This window comes from Hemicordylus capensis, chromosome 3 (assembly GCF_027244095.1).
Source record: "Hemicordylus capensis ecotype Gifberg chromosome 3, rHemCap1.1.pri, whole genome shotgun sequence".
NCBI lineage: Eukaryota > Metazoa > Chordata > Lepidosauria > Squamata > Cordylidae > Hemicordylus > Hemicordylus capensis.
Window position 1 is genome coordinate 185,231,951 of NC_069659.1, and position 21,098 is coordinate 185,253,048.

At 50.5% G+C, this 21,098-nt stretch overlaps 1 protein-coding gene across 1 annotated transcript; it reads left to right on the top strand.

The window, feature by feature from the left end:
- Window positions 1-12,563: 12,563 nt before the first annotated feature.
- LOC128352199 (protocadherin-8-like) lies at window positions 12,564-20,078 on the top strand. The gene is made up of 3 exons (XM_053312544.1): window positions 12,564-15,421; window positions 15,885-16,092; window positions 18,684-20,078. The coding sequence occupies exons 1-3, from the start codon at window positions 12,818-12,820 to the stop codon at window positions 19,055-19,057; spliced, it is 3,186 nt and encodes a 1,061-aa protein (XP_053168519.1). The 5' UTR covers window positions 12,564-12,817; the 3' UTR covers window positions 19,058-20,078.
- The last annotated feature ends 1,020 nt before the right edge of the window (window positions 20,079-21,098 follow it).

The following is a 21,098-nucleotide window of genomic DNA, read 5'->3' on the forward strand; positions in this document are numbered from 1 at the left end:
ACAGCTAGGCGGCCTAAGTTGAGCAGGACTGCAGTAAAGACACCAGCAACAGCCACTGGGTAGGACGCTGTGCAGAAATAAATGGGAACAGTTGCTAAATATAAGAGAGCCACAACTTTAGAAGGTGTCTCTTTGCCTAGTTAAGAACATAAGAAAAGCCCTGCTGGATCAGGCCCATGACCCAGTCAGTCCAGCATCCTGTTTCACACAGTGGCCCACCAAATACCACTGGAAGCCTACAGGCAGCAGTTGAGGGTATGCCCTCTCTCTTGCTGTTGCTCCTCTGCAACTGGTATTTAGAGGCATCCTGCCTCTGAGGATGGAGGCGGCCTGAAGCCAGCAGACAGATAGATCTGTAGCCACCAGACAGATAGATCTGAGATCATTTGTCTCAGCCTCTTTTAAAACCACCCAAGCTAGTGGACATCGCCACATTCCATGGCAGAAAATTCCATAGATTAATTATGTGCAGTGTGAAAAAGTACTTCCTTTTGTTGGTCCTAAAATTTCCAGTTTAATGGGATGACCCCTGGTTCTAATGGTGTAAGAGAAGGAGAAAAAATGTTCTCTTTCCATGCTCTCGTTAATTAGACTGTGTCAAAGTGCTGGCTAAACACTCCAGTGTTCAGAGTACTGACTAAACATTCCTTTTGAGCTAGTATGAGGAATGACTATAAAAATATGCTAAACAAATAAAAAAATATATAGAACAGTTCATTACAGTATCAATTTGTGCAAAGTTTTGGCTTGGAAATGATAAGATAGAAATATGGTACAATCAGATTTATTTAGGGATAACAGGGGTACAGGAAAATAGAAAGATTGATTAGGCAAGGTGAAGAGGCAATACAAACTTAAATGACAGTATTAACTAGTGTCTTTCGGAGAGGCGTTTTAGCTTCAGGTCCAAATCATCAATAAATCAGCCTAAGGTTTTTACTTGAGAAAGGACCCTGCTGTAGACTTAAAGAGGGAGAAGGGATTGAGGAGATTTAAAGGGCTAGATGGTTAGTATTACCGGTCCTGATCCATTGGTGTGTTGGGTGCACTTGTTGGTTGGAGTGTGCAGGTAGATTTCCTCGCAGGGACAAAGTAGAAAGGCAGAAAGAAGAAAGGGCAAACAGTGCAGGGCTGCCACTCGCAAGCTAGGGAACAAGGATAGCATTTGGTTCCAGGATAGGTCCAGGGGTGTTCTGTTCTTGCAGGGGCTGAAACTCGCATGTAACAAAGAAGTTCATGGTTCAATCAAGTGGGTGTGATCTTTAAGAAACAAAAGGTGGCATGCCTGGTAGAGAAGTGTGCATGGAGTGCTGAATGAGAGAACCAAAAAGCTTTATCTGAGACCAGGATATCTCTTCCTGGAAGAGAGAGAGAGGTTTTCTTTTCCTGTTAATGGGTACTTGACAGCTGGGTACTTGACAGCTCATTAATGTTGTGCTAGGCAGCTGGGGTTGTGCCATATTTATATGGGTTGCTTCCTGTAGGAGTGGTTAGCAGACTAACTGAATTGCCAAAAAAGGGAGTTAGCTATTCCTGTTGTGAAAGTCTCTTTGACCGGGTCTGCTTGCTAGCTTCCTGCTTTGTACAAGAGAGGCTATGCGGGACTCCATATAGTCATTTGTTATTCTGACCTTGGGCAGAGTTGCCCCATGTTTGCTTTTGCTAAGCAACCAAATGGCATAGTTTGCCAAAAATAGGCATATGTAGAGTTCTCGATCTCGTGAGCTCAGGTATCGAAGAAAGAAATTACAAGCCTGCAACTCCAAATCACATAGAGGGTGTGGTTTGCAGCCCAAAACAAGCTGTTTCAGCAACTCTCTACTCTATGCATGATTTTATAGACCTCTATCATGTCTCCCCAGAGTCGCCTCTTTTCCAAACTAAAAAGCACCAGATGCTGTAGCCTAGCCTCATAAGGAAGGTGCTCCAAGCCCCTGATCATCTCGGATGCCCTCTTCTGCACCTTTTCCAGTTCTACAATGTCCTTCCTAAATTATGGTGACCCGAACTGTACACAGTACTCCAAATGTGGCCACACCATAGTTTTGTATAAGGGCATTATAATATTAGCATTTTTATTTTCAATCCCCTTCTTAATGATCCCTAGCATGGAATTTGTCTTTTTCACAGCTGCCATGCACTGTGCCAACACTTTCAATGAGCTGTCCACCACAACCCAAAGATCTCTCCCTTGGTCAGTCACCAACAACTTAGACTCCATCGGTGTATATGTGAAGATGACCCAATATGCACATTTGCTTACATTGAACCACATTTGCCTCTCACCTAGTTTGGAAAGGTCCTTTTGGAGCTCCTCACAATCCATTTTGGATTTCAATACCCTAAGTAGTTTAGTGTCATCTGCAAATCTGGCCACTTCACTGCTTACCCCAACTTCTAGATTATTTATGAACTAGTTAAAGAGCACTGGTCCCAGTACAGATTCTTGGGGGACCACACTTCTTACTTCCCTCCATTGTGAAAACTGTCAATTTATTATAACCCTCTGTTTTTTGTCCTTCAACCAGTTACTAATCCACACATGAACTTGTCCCCTTATCTCATGACTGCTAAATTTACACAAGAGCCTTTGGTGGGGATGGAACTTTGTCAAAAGCTTTTTGGAAGTCCAAGTATACTATGTCAACCAGATCACCTTTATCCATATGCCTGTTGACACTCTCAAAGAACTCCAAAAGGTTAGCAGTGATTAGCAGGTTAGATTAGCAGATTAGGTTAGATAAGATTAGCAGATTAGGTTAGATTAACAAATTAGATTAGCAGTAGCAGATTATCAGAGAAAAAGCAGTATTACAAATCTGCTAGTCTTGCACCTTGACTCAAAAAGGACTCCAATGGATAAGTTATAGGAAATTGAAAGCTAGCAGAACATATTTTTATTTAACTTTATCAAGTCACATAAGCAGAGGTCCCCACCAAAGTGGAAGTATATTCTGGAAGCTGCAAATGTCACACAATACATAGCTAGATTAGTAGCATTTTGCAGTTTACTGCTGGGGAACCTCACCATAGATTATGATCTATAGATTATGCAACAACAATCCACAATTTCAAATCCTCAGTGTGGATTTTGAAAGCATGTGCAGGAGGCTAGGGGCAATTAAATGTCAGCAATGAAATTAAATTTCAGCCACAATGTAGCTTTTTGAAGCAGAAATATAAAATTTCATTTCGTTTCTGGGAAGGGTCCCTGTATCATAGTTCTTGATGGGAAAGCTATCTCTGTGTTTTCAATGTCAGCTATGAATCACAACATCCTAACAAATGTCATAATGGATTTGGAGGGACGTTCAGCATCCTGCATTCCTTAAAAATCAGATTTTGAATGTATCCAGGGGTATAGCTATAATTGAGTGGATGGATTCAAGGGGTATAGCTATAATTGAGTGGATGGATTCAAAGAACCTGGGGGCCCCAGCTCCTGAGGGTTCAAAGAACCTGGGGGCCCCAGCTCCTGAGGGTTCAAAGAACCTGGGGGCCCCAGATCCACCCCTCCCTATTCTTCTACTCTGAAGAGCCGCCAGGGAGATGGGCAAACACGAATAGCTATGCCCCGATTAGATCCCATTCACCCTCTGCCCAGGCCTGGAGGTAGATGGGGGTGTGATATATGTGTCTATGTGCCTCCACAAACCTAAACCCGAGTGACTGCCTCTTCTTTCCATGATGCCTGTGCAAGAGAATTTCCGGGTAGATTAAGCACCAGGTGGGTGGGTGTCCAGTCCCGCTTGGATTTTCTGCCTCAGGAACCACAATGTCTTGGGTCAGTCAGTCCCTTCTATGGGACTACCTCAGGAGGGAGGTGACAACGGGGGCCCCCTCTGGGAGGAGTTGGTGCTGAGGAGGGAGGAGGTGGTTAAAGGTGCCCCCCTGACCCTGCCATCCAGATACCTGCACGCAGCCTCTTATCAATGCTCATTTTAATAAAGTTGTGGCCAGGCACTTGCCTTGTGCCTAATTCCCAGTACTTCTGTGTGTCGCCTCTTCCTTCCTATCAGCACAAAACGGTAAAAGGGAATCAGAAGCCTTTCATGTGCATGAGTCAAGAACATGAGTATGGAGGTGGCCACAGAGTGGGGTGGGCTTCCATTTCAAGGCATTCTTAATGGAATATTAAATGCATGAGGGGCATGCAACAGTTTCTCCTATGCAATGTGCAGGAGGGACCCCCCAGTCCTATTTCATGAGTCTAAATAATAATGATGATGATGATGATGATGGGGGGGCGGGGGGATGAAATCAGACGGTGCTCCCAATCGCGCCGCCTTTCCCTCCCCCCTCCCCTCCTCTTCTCTCCCTTCAAAAGTGTTGGCTGCCTTTGGGGCAGAGACTGGTTGCCTTTCCTCCGCCATCTAATCCTAATTAAAAATAAATTACATGCTGTATCGAACTTGAAATGGAGAAGCTAATCCTATTATCGGGCCTGAGAACGTCGTCGGCTGCTCGGAGCTCCCCACTCGACGGTGGGAGAGATCCGATCAAGCTGAGCTGGGCCCATTGTCCGCGCCTTTGAAAAGCCTCCCCGGGGGCCCCCCTAATCCATCACGTGACGGCCATGTCAATGGGGGGGGCCGCACGCGAGTCCCCACAATGCCGGCATTAAGGGCCGAGGCCGGGAAATCCAGCTTTGCATATTTGCATGGGGGCGGGTGGGGGGGGCCGAGAGGCGAAAATGCGCAGCGGGTCATTGTGGGCCGGTGTTTGTTCTCAGGCCTGTTGTCTGGTGGGTAGCTAAGCTCAAGAGCTCCGGCTTTCTGGTGCGCTAACAAAGCCATTGGAGGAGGCTTTGTTGGGGCAGATCGGCCTCGGGCGAGGGCGCTCTCTCCCCCCACCCCTCCCGCACTTCTTCGCCCTCCCGCCCCCTCCCTTTCCCTTTGTGGCGCTGCTTAAATCCTATTTCCATCATCTAGTTGCCGCTCCTGCGGCTGGTGCTGCTGCGGCTGCCCGCCAGGGTAGAGGCCAGTGGCCATGCTCAGGCACCCGAGCTCACTTCACTCGCGTGCCATCACAGAGCCTGGCTGGCTCAGCAAGCTGGGGGGTTGGGAAATAACTCTTTCCTTAACACAGCCCGCTCGCCCTCGCGTTGGCGCCTCACGTGCACGAGCAAGGCTGCCGAGGCGTCCCTCCCAACCTGCTCCCCCGACCAGCTTGCTGCAAAAAGAGAGCCGGCTGCTGCCAAGGTGACCAGATGCAGAGGAGGTGCAGAGCTCCTGTTGCTTGATGCCTCGGGAAGAAGAGGGAATTGGGGCAGGTGCAGTTTGTCAGGCAGGGCTGATGCAGAGCTGGCATTCCCTCTGCTGTGGAACCCAGAGCAATGCCCCTTATCCAAAAAAGGATTTGCATCTACCTCTATACAAATCAGAAATCCATGACAATGTGTGCACCCACTGCATTTCATATGGCCACCTCATAAAATCGAGTATCTTTTTTCTTGTATTACCAAAGTTGTGATAAATGAATGAGTGTATTTAAAATATAGAGCTCTCATCTAGGCCTCCTTGCTGGATATTTCCCATTCATGTAGGTACCTGTGTCCATTGTTTCCTCTGATGTTTTCACCTGTGTGTGGAATGAGTTTTGTTCCAGGCAGCAGTATCAAGGCAGTGTCTGCACTTTCAGAGTGGGGCCTGCTTATGTTCTTTCCATGTTGGATAAAAGCCATTTTAGGTGCCTCCAAAGCTTATTAGATTGGTGGGTTGGCCTTACAGAATATGGTCCCATGTTGGGTATGGAGCTGAAATGAGATGCCAGCAGAACTAGGGAAGCAAGGCTTTTGCAATATCTGCTGTGTATAATGGCAGGGAGAATCACATCCACAAAATATATTTTCTTCAGTTGCATGAAGATAGGCAAATTTGAAGGGGAAATGTTTAACACTTGGGTTCCCAAACTTGAGCCCACAGATGTTGTAGGACGTCAACTCCCATCATCCCTAGCCACAATGGTTAGAAACCATCTGGAGACATAGTCGGGAACCCCTGGCTTAGTGCACAGTGTATACTATTTGGGATGAACCACTGAGCGTCCTTTTTGCCATCTTGTTGTTTCAGCCAAGGGGGAAACAGGCCCTCCACTCCATGGCCCAAACCACACTTTTAGCAATCCTTGCTTAACTTACCCTAATAGACAGTAATGGGGTTCCAGTTCAAACCTCCACTCTGGCAAGAGGCAGAGGCTGCTTCACACATGAGTGTGTGGCTGGGCCACGGGTGAGAGAGCACACGGCATTTTAGCAGGCCTTGGGGGAGCCCAAGGAAGGGGTGTGATGGGGGGCATTTGGGGTAAAATTGCAGCTACCAAGCTTCTCTGTAACCCATGCATTGGCGGGAGGGAGATGGGATGGAACAAGAGTCCTGTGGCATCAGACCCAGAGTCCATCTTGTTCAGTGCTTTTCAACCAGTGGCACAAGTACCACTAGTGGTACTTCACAGTGGCTCTTGGCCCCACTGCCATGGGCCCCATGGGGAGCGCACGGTACAGCTTTGCCTGGCCAGACCCCACTGGGAATGGAGATGGCTGGGGTGGCAGTGCAGTGGTGGCAAGGCCTGGCTGTAGGGCAGCCTGGTGCTTTAAAAGAGGTGGGGGTCAGGCAAAGGAGGAAGGGAGGAAGGAAGGTGTCGGGTGGAGGAGAGAGCAGTAGGCCCTGGCAGCAAGTGAAGAAGCCTCTCCGCAGCTGGAAGAGAAACCGCCCCCTTTCGCACACTGCAGCCATTTCTAGTGGCAGTGGGAGGGGGAGGGGAGGAAGTGGCAGGCCGCGGGGAACTCCACAAGCAGCTCAGGAAGGCAAGAGCCCCCACCTGCTCATCCCCTCCCCGAAAAGATCTCCAGAAGCATCTTCTGAATATAAAGGCTCCATAGAGCTATCAAGGCTAATAGCCACAGCTACACCATCTAACCCTATCGGAAGGGCACCTAAGGCCCTGGCCATCCCCACAACTTGTGGTAGCAGATTCTGTTAGTTAAGTGTGCATTTTGTCAGTCCTGCAACATCTACTGCCTTTTATAGGAACATAGGAAGCTGCCATATACTGAATCAGACCACTGGTCCATCTAGCTCAGTATTGTCTTCACAGACTGGCAGCGGCTTCTCCAGGATTGCAGTCAGAAATCACTCTCAGCCCTCTCTTGGAGAAGCCAGGGAGGAAACCTGGAACCTTCTGCTGGTCCCAGAGCGGCTCCATCCCCCTGAGGGGAATATCTAACAGTGCTTACCCATCAAGTCTCCCTTTCATATGCAACCAGGGTGGACCCTGCTTAGCTAAGGGGACAAGTCATGCTTGCTACAAGACCAACTCTCCCCTCCTACTTCCTCCATCTGTACCATTGAGTGGTACAGTTTTAATAATATACTAGCTGACCCCACACAAAGCATCTGTGCAGTTGTACACTGAGCCTGTGGCATACCCCCGCAGCGTGCTTGCTCACTCGCTCCCCCTGCAGCTCGCTCGCTCTCCCTCCTTCCACAGCTCGCTCACTCTCTCTCTCCCCCCGCAGCTCTCCCCATTGTGCGGGCCAGGGCCAGGCCATCCCACCGCCGCCTCCCACCTCCTCCTCCTAGCTGGTAGGGCTTTGCCCGCCTCCTCGCTGCCACCATTATTTCTCCCCGCCACCACCTCCTCTTCCTGGCTGGCGGGGCTCCGCCTGCCGTCCACCCACCTCTTCTGGCCGAAGGGGCTTCACCTGCCGGCCCTCCACTTCTGCATCCTGGCAGTCGCCATTATTTCTCTCTGCTTCAATGCTGGAACTCTTGCACACTCTAGAGCATCTGCGCATTAGTACATGATTGCTCCCCTCACCTCAGAGATCTCCCCACCCTCACCTGAGCTGCACTCCTGCTCCTCCTCGATCCCGTTGCTTCCATCCCCCTCACCCTTCTTGGTTGTGGCTGCAGCATTGCTGCTGCCTATTGGCCAAGCTGCAGCTCCCTATCCCCAGAGACCTCCCCACCCTCAAATGAACCCCACTCCTGCTCCTCCCTTCAGGAGCAGCAGCAGTGGTTGACCAGGCCATTCCTCGCTGCTGCCACCACCATGGCTGCTCGTTCCCCTCAGGCCACTGACAGGCCTGGGGCCCATCCCTTGCCTGCCTGCCTGCCTCTGACAATGGCCTTGGTAGCCACAAACAGCAGCAGTGGTTGACTGGGCCCTTCCTTGCTGCCAGTGCCACCATGGCCACTCATTCCCCTCAGGCTGCTGACAGGCTCAGGCCCCTTCCCTTGCCCTTCCTTCTGTCTCACTTCTCCCTCCCTTATTTTTCTCTTTCTCTCTCCTCCACTAGCTCTTCTCCACTCTTTCTTCCCCCTCCCTTCATGCTTTTTCTCTCCCTCCCTCCCTGAGTTAACAGATCTTGTTCATCTTGTTTCCTCACTTAATTCACACAATGGCATCTTCCTTTTCCTGAAGGGGCTCTTTCCAGACCCCTGCCTGCTATCCTTTTATATATATAGATTCCTCTCCTCTACAATCAAGAACATCTTCCGACCAGTAACAGTTGCATTAAAACTTACCTTAACCATCACAGGCTCCTCCTCCTTATCTGCATAGGGATTCCCCACTGCCCAATCACCACAGTGTCACAGGCTCCTTCCCCCTATCTGCATATGGAATCCCCACTGCCCAATCACCATGGTGCTTCTGCTCTCACAGGCTCCTTCTCCCTATCTGCATATGGAATCCCCACTGCCCAATCAGGTGCTTCTGCTTGCAAACTCTATCAGCCAACCACCTTTCTACCAGGTCCCCATCTATGGTCTGTCTTGGAGAATTAATAATATAGATTACTACAGAGTTGACAATTACAAGGGGGGGGGATCTCATTCTGTCCACTTTCTCCACACCCTCATTTTATAAACTCCTTTTATGCCCCCACTTGGTTATCTCATATGTCCCCTGCTAGCAAAGAGGCACCTTTTGATTCTCTTTATTTAGCAGGAGGAGAACAACTGGCCGTATTCAGCCCCAGCACAGCATCCCTTCCAGTGGCTGTTGCTGGTCTTATATTTATTTTTTAGATTGCAAGCCCTTTGGGGACAGGGAACCATTTTTTTTTATTTTTTATATATCTATGTAAACTGCTTTGGGAACTTTTGCTGAAAAGCGGTATATAAATATTTGTTGTATATGTATATGTCTAAACACAATAGCTCCCAATGCTTTAACCTTTCCTGAATGAAGGTAGCAAATCCCAGCTGTAGAGATGAGTAATGTTAGCACTGGGGTACAGCAGAGGGCAGATTCCCATCCCTTGTGCAGATCATACAAAGGCCTGAACTTCTAGAAGAGCAACAAAAGGATATTACCACCCCAAATGCAGCCATTTTAGGTGGCCCTTGTTTAAGGCTAGTCTGTGAAGTAAGCTCCAATGGATACAGTGAGGCTTGCTTCTGAATGAATATGCCCAAGATTGGGCTGCAAGGGGAAAAATGGGATCTGCATCCTTCTGGAGTCAATGGTAAAACTTCCATTCATTGCAATGAGTCTGGTTTGCACCATAAAGCACAGGAAGATGGGAATGAGTGAGGGTTAAGGAGGAAATGGTAGGATCTAGCAAAGGATAGGATCCAGAAAAACTGGGAATGACTTGGACTTTCTGAGTGGGAGCAAGATGGTGGTAGTAGTGTATTACTAAGTGCTCGGTTTGAACCACAAAGATGCAGGTTCAAATCCATGCTCAGCCATGAAGTTCAGTGAGTGTCGGGTCAGCTGCACTCTCTCAACTGAACCCACCTCACAGGACTGTTATGAGGATTAAGTCAACACACCTGTCTACAGTTAACTGGGAGTAAATCCCACTGAACGTAGTGGGACTTGTTTCCAAGTAGATATGCAGCCTGAATTCCTTGGAGGATGGATGAATAGATGCAATTGTGGAAGATGCAAGATGGTTGGTTGGTTGGTTGGTTGGGGCAAATATGTTTTGCTCCATATACATGTAGCAGTTGCTGCTGGGGGATGGTCAGTTTTCATCCCTTCACACTCAGGTTGCTTCAGACACACTGCTTGGTCTTTATATTATTATACCACAGTTGTTGCTATTAACTTGACAGGTGTAAAAGCAAAGTTATTTGCAGGAAATTCCCTTTACCCCCATGGGATACGAGAACGAATTATTATTTTGGGTGAAATAATAATTTCAAGAATGACGATAAACGATGCCCAGTGAGTTTTATGGCTGAGGTCTCCCTGGTTCAAATCCAGCATCCTATCAGTTTACAATACCTGTTGCTGGCCAACTCCGATTCAGAGTTGTCCAAACCATTTACAGTTGTATTGAATCCTGTCGTATCCTCCTCACTCCGGATTCGGAAGCTGGGCAAAGACGCCTTGTCCAGCTTCCTGTGCAAAATCCTTGGGCGGCTGAAATCCAAATCCATTGAATGGAAGAAGTGCCATTGACCCCCACCCCCAGGGCACGAATCCCTCTCTGCTTTCAGCCCCATTTTGTGCATGCTTCCTGACTCCGTGCTGCCACCTCTTGAAATCTGATCGCGATTCTTAAGATGCTTGTGCCAGCGTAAGCACGCTTGCCTTCACCGTTTAGTGTCACTTCTGAACCTCAAGGAATGCAAACCCGAGGGAAGGCGCAAGAATGCCCTTTAGGAAGATCGCACCGCCACTTTTCTTTCCTTGTCATCCCACCACGCCCTGCCTGCTTAAAATATTTCTCCCCTCCTCCCCCACTTCTTACACCGAATTGAAATATGCAGTTTGCAGAGAGTGCGATACACAAAAGGAGTGTACAGCTACATGCCTAAGAACACATACCGCGAAATCCTATGCACGCTTACTCGGACGTGAGTTCTGTTCCACTAAATCTTGTGGGGCTTCTATTGCCTGGGGACCCTCTCCTAAGGATCGCAGCCTTTAGTTTCTTGCGAGTAAGCTTTCCTGAAATCAGTGGCATTTATTTCCGAGTAGAGTGGCTGGGATCGGGTTTTAATAAGGATGTCTCCTTCTCCACTCAGGGGAGGAGCTTAGGTGACGATCCTCCACAAACCCCAACTGCGATTCACACACGCACGCACACACAACCATTTTGCTCTGATTGATTTGGGTCTCCCTCTGACGCACCCTGCGCCGGATCGTGGACACGCGATTTGTGGATCGCACTGGAAGCGGAGCTAAGCAAGAGTTCTCGCGTGGGTGGATGGGTGGGTTTCAAGTCAACTAGTAAAATTGCGGGGCAGGGTGGTGGCTGCTACCCCGATCTCCTTCCTCAAGGCAGATGGCTTCGCTCTCCCCCCTCCCCTCCCCTCCCCATTCCAATCCAATCCTCCCCAGGTTCGTGCCAGGTTTCAGCTTCATGCTGTTATTTTGTTCTCCTGAAACGAGACTCGTTTGGCTTCCCAGAGAGAGGACAAAAAGCAAATCCCTTCAACAGGCATAGCAGGGCACCAGGAGGGCGGATTGCGAAGGGGGGAGGTCAAATGTATTTTTTTTTCCATACGCGCGGGCCATTGTGTCTCCTTCAGCGCCCATCATCGCCCCGGTCAAAGAGTTATGGCAGTGATGGGCGGTGAATGGGGCCGGCCAAGAAGCGGCTCCATGTGGCGCCCCGCTCATTATATTCAATTTAGCCGCCATTCCGCAGGGGGAAACTGTTCAAACCGCCCCCACCCGCTTCTCCCCCGCACCTCACCCCCTTGTTTTTTTGTTTTGTTTTGGTTTTTTTCCGCTTGTCACCGGGAAATAATACAGGCATTGGTGCCTCCGACCGACTGGCCCGCCAAGCCATTCTCTGGCTAACAGCTAATGAGGGCTTCATGAGCCTTTGATACAGTGTCATCTTTGAAATCTTTCCAAATCTCCCCCAATTTAGGCTAAATCCGATTTGGAGCTCACTCCTCTTCGTGCCTCCCCCGCCCCCGGTTGCCTGCTTGCTAGCCAAAGGCTTAAGATGTTGATTCCTCCCGCTCCCCTCCCCGTTCCCTGGTCTGCTTAAAGCATCGGGAAATGATGTCTGCAAGAGCTCCAAGGCAACCTTTTTTGTTACCGGTGCCGTTATATGCTGAGGATTTTGATCGCAGAATTTCAGGGGCAAACAGGTGGCTCAGCAATCGAGATCCCCGGCCGCTGTACCACAGGAGCGCACAGTTCTAAGTAGCTGAACGGCGATCCACCACAGACCTCAAGCTTAGCGGAAAGTACGAAGCTTGGCTTCGCCCGAGCAGAGCTGTCAGATCTGCGCACATTTGAAACGGGCTAGCTCGGATTTAGACGAGACACCTGTTTCTGCTCTTCCACACTCGAAGACGAGACCATTTTAATGAACGCTCTTGCCCGGCGGAGCGTTCGGACGCCGACCCCCACCCTCCTCCAAAGAAAGAAAAAGAACTCCTTGAGTCAAAAGGACACAAAGGTGCGAGATTCCCTTAAAGGTGTCTTCTCTCCCCCACCTTCCCATTCCTTCCTCCGGATCAACCCTCTCCCCTCACTGTACAAAAAGGATTTTCGGGGAGGTGTCCGAGGAGAAAAGGGAGCCTGCCATTGGCTGATCGGCTGACTCGATTTGCATACCCGCGTCTATTAAACACCCTCAGGAGGCGCCGCTCCGGCTTAGAAGCTGGGTAGAGACAGGCAGGTCAGAGGCAAGGCGCGACGAGCAGGTAGCCAAGAGAAGGTGTCTGAGAAGTGGAAGCGAGCCTGTGCAGTGTATGGGTCCGGTCCAGGCAACTCCGATGCATAGCTAGGGAAGAACTAATTTACCTGCCGCTGGGAAGAGCCTGGGTCTACTCTCTTTCTCTTACACACAGCACCTGCAGTCTCTCTGATCGACCCCCAAGAGGGCGCCAGAAAAATGAATCCTAGCAGAGACGGGCGCTGCCCCGGCATCTTTTGCCACTCTCTGAAGCTTTTCTGTCTGGGGTGGCTGATCTCCTTTGCCCTTGGCAAGACTATCCGCTACCACACCTATGAAGAAGACCCTCCCGGCACGGTGATCGGCACTCTAGCCGATGAGCTACCCTTGAAGGTGCCCGGAGCAGGAGGCGGCGGGGAAAGAAGTTTCCGCCTGATGAAGCAGGCGGGCAACAGCTCGCTGGTGCGGGTCCGCGAGCGGGACGGCCAGCTGAGCCTGGGCTCGGAGCGCCTGGACCGCGAGCAGTTGTGCGCGGCGGGCGGGCAGGCGGAGGAGGAGGCGTGCGTGTTGGCCTTCGACGTGGTGAGCCTGGGCGGGCCGCGCGGCGGCGCCCAGCAGTACCGCCTGCTGCACGTGGAGCTGGAGGTGCGCGACATCAACGACCACGCGCCGCGCTTCCCGCAGCCGCTCATCGCCCTGGAGGTGTCGGAGAGCGCCGCGCCGGGCACCCGCCTGCCGCTGGGCCTGGCGCACGACCTGGACGCGGGCTCCAACGGCATCCAGAGCTTCGCCGTCTCGCCCAACAGCCACTTCGGCCTGGAGGTGCAGAGCCGCGCCGACGGGCTGAAGTGCGCCGAGCTGGTGCTGCTGAGCGAGCTGGACCGCGAGGCGCAGGCCTCCTACCGCCTGGAGCTGGTGGCCAAGGACGGCGGCAGCCCGGCGCGCTCGGGCACGGCCACGGTCAGCGTGCGGGTGCTGGACGCCAACGACAACGCGCCCGCCTTCCCGCACGGCGCGCTGCTGACCGTCGAGCTGCCCGAGGACGCGCCGCCGGGCTCGCTGCTGCTCGACCTGGACGCGGCCGACCCGGACGAGGGCGCCAACGGGCAGCTGCTCTACGCCTGGGGCAGCCAGGTGCCGGCCGAGGCGCGCGCCCTCTTCGGCCTCGACCCGCTCTCGGGCCGCCTCAGCCTGCAGGGCGCCGTCGACTACGAGCTGCAGCGCGCCTACGAGCTCGACGTGCAGGCCAGCGACCGCGGCGCCAGCCCCCTGGCGGCCAGCTGCAAGGTGGTGGTGCGCCTGCTCGACGTCAACGACAACGCGCCCGCCGTGGCCATCAGCGCCCTCAGCGGCGGCGGCGGCGGCAGCGGCCCCTCTTCCCCGGGCTCAGCACAGGCCTCCGCCTCGGACCCCGCCGCCGCCGCCGCGGTGGTGGCCTACGTGAGCGAGGCGGCGGCAGCCGAGAGCCTGGTGGCGCTGGTCAGCACCTCGGACGGCGACGCGGGCGCCAACGGGCAGGTGCGCTGCGCGCTGCTGGCCGCGCCCCACGAGCCCTTCGCCCTGCAGCGCGCCTACGACGCCAGCTACGTGGTGCTCACCACCGGCGCCCTGGACCGCGAGCGCGTGGCCGAGTACAACCTGACGGTGGTGGCCGAGGACCTGGGCTCGCCGCCCGCCAAGACGGTGCGCCGCCTCACCGTGCGCCTGGCCGACGAGAACGACAACGCGCCGCGCTTCGCCAAGGCCCGCTACGAGGTGGCCGTGCTGGAGAACAACCCGCCCGGCGCCTACCTGGCCGCCGTCCTCGCCGCCGACCCGGACCTGGGGCCCAACGGCAAGGTCACCTACCGCCTGCTGGACAGTCAGGTCATGGGCGCCTCCATCTCCACCTATGTCTCTGTGGATCCAGCCACTGGGGCCATCTACGCGCTGCGCACTTTCAACTACGAGATCCTCAAGCAGCTGGAGCTAAGCATCCAAGCCACAGACGGGGGTTCCCCTCAGCTTTCCAGCACGACTCTGGTCAAGGTGCGGGTGGTGGATCAGAATGACAACGCGCCCATCATTACTCACCCGGCGTTCACCAACGGCTCTCTGGAGATCGGGGTGTCCAGCAAAACTCCCCAGGATTCCCTGGTGGTGCACATCAAAGCCAGAGACGCCGACGAGGGAGTCAACTCAGAACTGAGCTTTACTTTTCTGGAAGATCCACAACAGCAGCAGCAGCAGCCACCGCCACTGGACCTCTTTGCCATCAACAAGAAAACAGGCGAAGTTGTGCTCACTGGCAGCCTCTCGGAAGAGCAGATGGGCCAAGTTTATCAGCTGCTCCTCACTGTGGCTGACAACGGACGGCCACCCCTCTCCACCACAGCCACTATCAGCTTCCAGGTGACTGCCTCCTCACCTGCCACCAGTGGCCAGGACTCAGGTGCCAAGCCCAGCTCTTGGGAAGGAAAGGCACTGCAGTGGGACATCCCCTTGATTGTCATCATTGTCCTTGCAGGCAGCTGCACTTTGCTGCTCGTGGCCATCATCACCATTGCCACCACTTGCAACAGGCGTAAAAAAGAGAAGAAGGGAGTCTTGGAGGAGCCGCTGGACAGCTCTCACCTGGAGAAGGGGCAGCGTCAAGAGGGCGGCACCTCCTCTAGCCCCCGAGCCAGAGGCAACGGCTTCGAAGTCCAGTCCTTCCCCAGCAAGTCTTCCTTTGCTAGCCCTGAGCCCTCACCAGCCAGTGAAGACATCCCTGTTTCGGAGAACAGCAGAGAGAGCACCGGTCTCTATGACAGTCAGAGCAAACTCCGAGGAACAAACGCAGAGGTAACATTCCCACCCCATGGAGCCTTGTAAAAACGGAGGAAGAGAATCAGTCACCTTGCAGTGCTTACTGTGGTTTAAAGTATTCCTGAATGGTTTTTAAAAAAAAAAAAAAAAATAATAATAATAATAATAATAATAATAATAATAATAATAATAATAATTATTGTATGGAGTACAGTTCACAAACTAATTAGACAGGAGTGTTTGCATTTAAAGTTTACTTTACAGCCAGATTGACAGGCCAATCAAATTGAAGCACTTCAGTTTTTAGCTAGTTGGGCTCTGTTGGTACTAACGATTCAATGTGTCCGTGTGATTTAAATCCACGCATTTCATATTCCTTGAGACATGGATCAGGCTGCCAGTTACTGTTTTTATTAACATTGCTTCTTTATTGCTGTCTCCTCCCCTCCTTCACCCTCACAACCCACAACCCTGCTCCCACCCTTCTGTCCCCTTCCAGTCTTATACCTCTACCCCTAGTTACAGCAAGGAACCAGTCCCGCCTGTGGCCATCTGGAAAGGCCATTCTTTCAACACCATATCAGGTAGAGAAGCGGAGAAGTTCAGTGGCAAAGACAGTGGCAAAGGGGATAGCGACTTCAACGACAGTGATTCCGACATCAGTGGGGATGCCCTTAAGAAGGACCTCATCACTCACATGCAGAATGGTAAGGTCAACACATTCCACTCTTTGCGTGTTTTCCAGGAAATACCACAGAGCTTTGTAATAATAATAATACCCTAAAAACAGAAGGCGAGGGATTGAATATGTCCAAAGACCTGGACACCAACCAACTGTTCTTGGAAGCCCCCTGAATGGTCTAGGAATATGCAGAGCTACACCCACACTGTTCACCATGGGCTGTATTTATTGTTGTGTGATCTGGTGGCTACTATAGATTTCTGTGAATCTCAGAAATAGAGAAAAGATGCACTGTTGCTAAAGACATAAGGCACACCCACACCACCGGAAACTCAAGGATCTGATCTATGATTATTCGTAGGATTCTTAGGGTTCCCTTTCTCTAAGGATCTCAGGTGGCTGCCCCACATTACCTGACAGCACCCATTTGGTGTAGACCAGGCTGAGAGAGAGTGGTGAACCAAAGATCACCCAGTGAGCTTCATGGCAAAGCAGGAGTTTGAACCTAGGTTTCCTTGGTGCAAGTGTGAGATGCATTCCACTACACAGTATTGTCCCTAAGGCATGTTGGTATCATCATCAGGTTAAGGCAGCACTAACCACTGGTTTTCCAGTGCCATAACACCATTCCAGTTTCAGGTGAAAGAAGACTTGGGCTCTTTTTTTGACTTCCTAGTACAAAGTGGGACATAAGTACATAAAACCTACATGGGCGAAAAACCCATCTATGTTTCTCTGAAAGGTGTAAAGAATATACCGTTCTCTGTATGGTGTAAAGAATAAAGTGTTGGACTTGGGCCAAGAAGCCCTTGCTTTGAAGCCTTGAAACCCCTGGGTGATCTTGGAATAGATGCTGAGGTCATTCACACAATCAAAAACTCTGTCCTAACTGGGTTTGGGTGCTGTGTGTGCTCTCAGTTTTTGGTTGTGTGGAAGCAAGGTAAGAGGGAAACCTGGGTAGAAGTGATTGTGTGTAAGCAAGGAAAGAGGAAAAGCTCCATGATACACAAAACAAAGCAGGGTATGAAACTGATCTGAAAGCTACCCTGATTTTCCTCTTACCTTACTTCCGCATAACCAAAAATTGGGAGCATACACAGCTCCCAAACAGTTTTTGATTGTGTAAATGACCTTGCTATCTCTCAACTTAGTTCACAGGGTTGTGACTGGGATAGGGGGATACACCTTGAGCTTTTTGAAGGAAAGATGAGGGGCAAATGTGATTAAGAATTCCCTTAGACACCAGTGTGAACCTTCAGGTGCTCAAAAGACTTCATGTCTAGAGATGGGACTCGGCACAGGTCCATGTATGTCTCCTTTACCCCTTTGCTCCTTACATTTGTCCCACTGTAGTCCTCAATGAGTTTCAATCTTCATTCCTTTCTCGAGGAAAATATGCAGGAAACAGCTGGATATCTGTGAAATCAAATTTGGGCAGCGGGGCACATAAAAACACCTCAAATAACAGAAGCAGTTTCATGGCTGTTTCATTTGGTTTACATGATTGATTCCATTAAGCCCATTTTGGGGGGTTTGCGTGTAGACTTCTTGGCCACTTGCCCTCCGCATTCTTCCATACACCGTTGCTTTCTTCTGGCCACAACTGGCTCTGAGCTAGTACACTATGGAAAACAAGACTACCCTGTTCACTCACAGAAGGAAAAAAGGGGTTATGGCTAGGGGTGTGCCCGAATTATTTCGGTGCCTCTTTGATAAGGTACTGAAACCATTCCGCTCCCTGCCGCTGACACGTTTCGGCGCAAGGCGAGGGGTTGCTTTAAATGGAGACAGGCAGGTCCTACCTGCCCCCTCCATCAAGCCACCACTGCCCCATCACGGTGCTGTTGCAGTCCAAGTTAGTCCATGCCAGCGGCAGCCCATGCCACCGGCCCCTTTAACACGCTTGCAGCAACAGGATGCTCCCAGCATTTGCATGCCGATGCCGCATGAGGGATGCTTGGAGCAGCATCCCGTCGCCCCGGCGTGTCAAAGGGGCCAGCGGCACAGGCTGCTGCTGGCATGGACTAACTTGGATTGCAACAGCACCACGGTGGGGCAGTGTGGGGCAGTGGCGGCTTGGCAGGGGGGCAGGCAGGACCTGCCTGCCTCCATTTAAAGCTACCCCTCGCCAGCCTGGGATGTGCCTGAAGCAATTCATGCACTCCCCTAGTTATGGCATGTGTCTGGAGAGGCAAATGCCGTAAGGGTGATCGTGGGCATTTCCATGATCGCAAAGCTCGTGCACCCTAGCCTTAAGAGAACATAAATGCCCACGATCACGCTTATGGTATTTTGCCTCTTCAGAGACCTGCCATAACTGTGAGCAGCATGGTGAGGATGCGGCTTCCTTGGATGTCAGCATCAGGGGCGGGACTTCTGGGCGTGTTCTGAGACGCTTCACGCAGTCACAGAGTCCCTTTTTGCTGCTGTGTGTGAACAGTGTCATGGACATTCAGCAAGCTTTCCCCCAGCTGAAAGTCGTGTGAACCTTTCCTCCCTTTGATATAGCATTGTTATGATGACCTTCAGGGTGCTGTCCATTTCTGGGTATTGCAGTTGTATTCTGTCTGTTGCATGTCCACTTTTACAATTCTGTTTTGTCCCTTGCATTTTTAGGACTGTGGGCTTGTACTGCTGAATGCAAGATCCTGGGCCACTCAGATCGATGCTGGAGTCCCTCCTGTGGCCGCTCCAACCCTCACTCCTCTCCCCACCCAAAGGCCCAGCTGTCCACCTTCTGCAAAAGCACCTCACTGCCCAGAGACTCCCTTCGCCGAGATAACTTCTACCAAGCACAGCTGCCAAAGACTGTGGGGCTGCAGAGTGTCTATGAGAAAGTGTTGCACAGGGATTATGACAGGACAATCACATTGCTCTCCCCTCCTCATCCGGGGAGGCTGCCAGACCTGCAAGAGATCTCGGTGCCCTTATACCAAGCCCCCTCAACTCGCTATTTAGGTCCTCCACCTGAGACCAGTCAGAAAGTTTAACTGCTACTTTGTGCTTCACGAGCTGAGGCTCACAAGTGTCAGACCCAGGAGCTGTTGCTGATGCTGGGGCCTCAGGCCCAATGTCCAAAACTATGTGTTTGCTGGGGGGTTTCCCCCCTCACTGCAGTTGCAGGCTGAGTTGGAGAGGACAGTGACTCTGAGCATGTGCAGAGTGTCCTACTCACTGCTCAGTGATCACAGCCAGCCCCTATACAGTACACTTTCAAGGTTACAGGGAAGGTCTCTGTATCCTAGCACCTATTCGTTTAAACAAAATTAAGCACTGCTTCCATCCCCACTACCCCACCCCAAGCATGCACCTACATGAATCAACACCGCTAGGCCATTCCTGAAGCTCTTAAATTATTGACCGAGTCCAGTGATGTATATAGGAATAAATGAAACGTGCCTTAAAATATATATACATTTATAGATAGATATGTTTGTATGTGTATTTATATACATATACTCACACACGTATACATATGTATATTATATGTATATATGTATATGGTGTGTAAATGAAACTGTTGGGAAATATTTCCAATTACATTGGTAATGTTTGATATTTGCAAACAAAAAACTTTGTAGTTTATGTAATTTTTATGAAATGTGCAGTATTTAATTTTTCCCCCTCTGTTGCTCTCTTGCTTCACCCCATGGCCTGCCATTTTTGTAGTGGTTTTTTTAGCCTGTATATGGTGTAATGTAATGTTTGTATATAAGGAAATTCCATTCTATTTTTATATAATAAAACCTGGGAAGGACCAGAAATTCTTGCCAAAGGAACTGTCTAAAAGACATGTGCAGAAGAAGAAAAAGAAACACTGAATCCTTTAGAATTGCATAAAGGAACTTGCTCTTTCACAATTTAATGATAGTTAAGAAACTTGTGTGTTGGAAAGATTGCCTTGCCAAGTGTGAATTGTGTTTCTGGAGTCCATGGAGTTTCAAGCTAAATGTGGTTTAATTATTCTGTGTCACTTATATACACACACTAATAAAGGACTTGTTACATGTTTGAGGGACTCTGATGGTCATTTTGATTAACAGGATTGCAGGCCTTGGTAGATAAATCAGCAGACCCATTTTACATAAAGAAGCAAACCAGGAGTCGTGAAATCTCCCTTAGAATGAGCAGCATCCAGATCTTGCCATGGTTAACTCTCCTACCATCTTGCTCCCCAAATTGTGCTCAGCACTTCACATGTTAATAAAGAGCAGGGTTGCTACCGAGTTTTGCTTCACAAAGAGCTCCAAGTTTGTCACACATTTGTTGCATTCACACTTTATATTTTGAGGTGTAATGTAATGTATGGAGAGGCCCTAACGTACGGTTCAGATCGTTTGGCTTCATGCAGCCTGGTTTCAAAGCAGGTTCCTCAGATGGAATGGAACAACACAGCTTTGTGAGATGGACTGCAGTCCCTTACCAGGAGATTTGCCTACCATAAGGTATTGTTGCACAGGACGTGGCTGGAAAAGACTTGTAGGATCAGGGTTTATTGTCAAGTGTACAAGGGGAAAGGCAGAGGTTGAGTGGGAGGCGTATTCGGTAGATCCAAGAATGGCAAAGGGAGAAGGCAAGCATCAGTGTACCCCATAGCATGCATGAACAGATGCAAAGGTGGGCAGGGCTCCATGTCACCATGTCTCCATTTTCTCCACTTCTCCCTTACTAGGGCTGTGATTGTTATTTATTTGTTAATTAAAATTAAAAGTTAATCAGTGTGTGACTGCAAATATTTTTAAGTTCTGCACGTAGTCCTCAAAGTGACTATGCCCACTAGTATCAGAAAGTGATCAAAAGTTTTAATGAGAAGGAAGATGTGGACCAATCCCAGGCCCGGTTTCTGAGAACTTTCTTTGCCCCTTCTCACTGGAAACAACAACATTGCTGGCCAGCCATTATGAAAGCATGCTGATGCCTTGCAGCAGGCCACACCGTTGTGACGGGTACATCTGGAACTGGAAGGCTTAGGAGGGCTTTGTCTTTCCTCTCCGTAATATTTTCAGTCAGTGTTTTCAAAATGAGGAGGCA

What these genes read in the sequence shown, in the direction of transcription:
- LOC128352199 (XM_053312544.1), top strand. Translation starts at nt 12,818, where the DNA reads ATGAATCCTAGCAGAGACGGGCGCTGCCCCGGCATCTTTTGCCACTCT. An exon ending in TCCGAGGAACAAACGCAGAG is followed by an intron (nt 15,422 to 15,884) that starts GTAACATTCCCA and finishes GTCCCCTTCCAG; the next exon opens with TCTTATACCTCTACCCCTAG. An exon ending in CATCACTCACATGCAGAATG is followed by an intron (nt 16,093 to 18,683) that starts GTAAGGTCAACA and finishes TTGCATTTTTAG; the next exon opens with GACTGTGGGCTTGTACTGCT.